Source organism: Populus trichocarpa, chromosome 16, assembly GCF_000002775.5.
Source record: "Populus trichocarpa isolate Nisqually-1 chromosome 16, P.trichocarpa_v4.1, whole genome shotgun sequence".
NCBI classification, from domain to species: domain Eukaryota; kingdom Viridiplantae; phylum Streptophyta; class Magnoliopsida; order Malpighiales; family Salicaceae; genus Populus; species Populus trichocarpa.
In genome coordinates, this window is record NC_037300.2 from 5,206,498 (window position 1) to 5,209,727 (window position 3,230).

The following is a 3,230-nucleotide window of genomic DNA, read 5'->3' on the forward strand; positions in this document are numbered from 1 at the left end:
AACTTAGTTAACTCGTTAAGCACAATTCCTAAATCATGAAGCCGGAATAACTTTATAGAAAGTAAATAAAATAAACCATGAAACCTAATTTTCAAATATTAAATTAATATGAAATGATGAAATTAAAAAAAAATTAATAAAAAAAATTCGAACCAATCGAGTCAACCCACCAAACCTGCGATTATTATCATAAAAGTAAATTAACCAATAAATAACAAATTTAATATTAAATGATAAAAAAAAAATATTGATCGAAAAAAATCAAAAAAACCAAATCACTTATACGAATAAGATCAAAATGAGGTTTTTACAGTGAATTATTATAATGAAAACCCACATGTTTTAGTGTATAGTCTAATAATAATATAATAATAATTATAAACCAAAAGTTCTCAAAAATATCTTGGGTTACAATGGTAATTGCAAATACACACCTTATACTAAGTTTTTTTTTTTTCCCTACATTTCGAGTAAACAAATTAATCTCATGAATTACATCAAACACTAACCGAAGACCTCCCAAGTCCCACCACTACTACACAAACTCGAAAAAAATAAAAGCACTAACCACCACTTCTTCTTGCAAGATCTTAATATAAACCCAAACACAACGCGTTTATCGCACGGCACCGTCAATGCACCCCCACACAAAGCAACGAACCCAACCTCTCTACCTCTACCTCTCTTGTTATTAACTCCACACTTCCCTCAGAAACTCTACCTCACATAGCTCCTCTTTTTCTCTTCACTTCACCACCACCACCACCACCACCACCACCACCATGTCATCCAAAGACTGCGGCAGCCACGGCCACAGACGCCGAAAAATCTTCCGTCGAATCTTCGCCGGAATCCTAATCTTCCTCCTCATAGTCCTCATCATAATTCTCTTAGTTTGGGCCATCCTCCGTCCTTCAAAACCAAAATTCATCCTCCAAGATGCTACAGTTTACGCCTTCAACGTTTCATCTCCAAATGTTCTCACTTCCAACTTCCAAGTCACCTTATCCTCTCGCAACCCCAATGACAAAGTCGGGATCTACTATGATAAACTCGATGTTTATGCCACATACCGTAACCAACAAATAACTCTACGTACTTCCATACCTACTTCTTACCAAGGACACAAAGAAATTGATGTTTGGTCCCCTTTTATCTACGGCAGCGCCGTGCCTGTATCTCCGTACAATTCAGTTGCATTAAGTCAAGACCAAGCTACAGGAACTGTGTTGCTGATGATCAAGATTGATGGTCGTGTCCGATTCAAAGTTGGAACCTTTATTTCTGCGAAATATCATTTGAATGTTCGGTGTCCTGCTTATATTCAGTTTGGTAGCAGAACCAGTGGAATCATTGTCGGTGAGAACGCCATTAAGTATCAGCTGGTAACGAGATGCAGTGTGAGCCTTTGAAGGGATGATACAAGTTCAAGATGGTAAAACGCTATAACGCCGTTAAGTTACTATTTTCTTTTTTGGGCACTCTTTAATATTTTTAGTTTAATTTGATGTATTATTATTATATGTGGAATTGATGATGGCGTTGTCTCTGTTTTATAGATTATATATATACACGAAGGGATCCATATGAAACACTTTGAAATTGAAAGTGTACATTTTGCTAAAGTGAATAAATTGAAGAAAAATCATGAAATATTGAAACAAATAGCAAAGTTACGACTTCTGAGTATGCAAGTTGTGTGATTTCAATTTCTTTTTTTTTTCTTTCGTATAGTCAGCCATTAAATGCGAGATCAATAATTGTTTGTTGATATATATGAAGATAAACAATTGAGTGTCTAGTGGAGGTTGTCGAGTCGTTGTCCATCGTTTTTTATTTTATTTTATTTTATTTTTTAACGCAATTCTGTTTTTATTGGTGCTTGCTTGTTGTTCACTCTCTGTCTTCTTCTTCTTCCTTTTCCAGTCGGATATTTAAAGTTATGAAAAGGGAATATTTCGTCAACCATAAGCGATTCTTCTATATACGTATCTTCTTTTTCTAATTCTTATGATTTGCTTTAGAGATACCTTTGATCTGGATTTTAAGATACAAACGATTCTTCTTCTGTTTCACTGCTGCGCGGAAGCAGCTATGTTAGGTGGGCAGTGTTGCGAAGGAACTGTTGCATTAATTTGGGAGAGTGAATGCACTTGTGACTATGAGTTTGCATGTTACTATGATTTGTGTTTTTGAGCGACTTTAGACTATTGGGTGAATTGTTTTACTTATGGTAAAATTATCTATCATGTGAGGAGGCCATTTGCAAATGGAAAAATTCAATAAGGAGGAACCATATTGGGAAATTAAAAATAAACAAATAAATAAATGCCGTTAGATTATTAGAATAGTTAGAAGCTAGCATGCATCTTGACCAACAACCAAATCGGTGGAAAAATAAAATACACCACGCCTCAATAGCTGATGAATGGGTCGACGAAGTCGTGAAACAATTTTTCTATGGAGTGGCCTACCATGGACATGTGCATAAAGGGTCGTTGTGAATAGTTTAGGCCTTTCAAGATGGAGAAATTTAGTCTCTACCTAACGCATGCTAAGAAAGAAAGGGAGTTCTGAACGGTAATACAAACCCAGTCGACAATAAGCGAGATTTTAAAGATATTAGAGCGTGGAGGGAGGCGTTCTTGGGGGTGGGTGCAAGGTCTCCATGGCTTTAGTGGCGGTCCCTGTCATCCATCACCACCTCTTACGTACGACTACTTAATAATGGCGTCATAGAAAGGGATTTCTTATGCCAATTCTTAAAGTGATGGGCTCTTTTTTCTTTTTTATAAAGAATCACAACTTAGTCCACCCAAAACATTCTTAAGGCTAGGGATATGATGGTATGATATGAAATGATGATCTTCTCTGTAGTATTCATGTGCCATAAAATCTTGTGTTTATCAGTATTCTGGCCGCCTGATAACCCTTATCCGTTCTTATGTATTGGTAGGAAAAAACTAAAAAGAAAAAGAAAAGGAGAGGGAAAAAAAATAAAAATTGACAGAAGAGAAGAAAAATCAGAAAAAAGTAAATAAAAAGGAGAGTAGAGAGAGAGAGAGAGAGAGAGAGAAAGGGAGAGGACATAGCAACCCCTCGTTCTCATTTTCTTTTTACCAATATTATCTCCAGCGACGATAGATCCCAGCACAATTGACAACTCAATCATCCTCCACAACCACCACGTTGCGGCCCCCTCCCTTCACCGAACACCAACCCCAATTCCC

At 36.6% G+C, this 3,230-nt stretch overlaps 1 protein-coding gene across 1 annotated transcript; it reads left to right on the forward strand.

Annotated features, from left to right (window-relative positions):
* The first annotated feature begins 490 nt into the window (after positions 1 to 490).
* LOC7488100 (NDR1/HIN1-like protein 1) lies at positions 491 to 1,672 on the forward strand. The gene has a single exon (XM_024587844.2). The coding sequence runs from the start codon at positions 783 to 785 to the stop codon at positions 1,410 to 1,412; it is 630 nt and encodes a 209-aa protein (XP_024443612.1). The 5' UTR covers positions 491 to 782; the 3' UTR covers positions 1,413 to 1,672.
* The last annotated feature ends 1,558 nt before the right edge of the window (positions 1,673 to 3,230 follow it).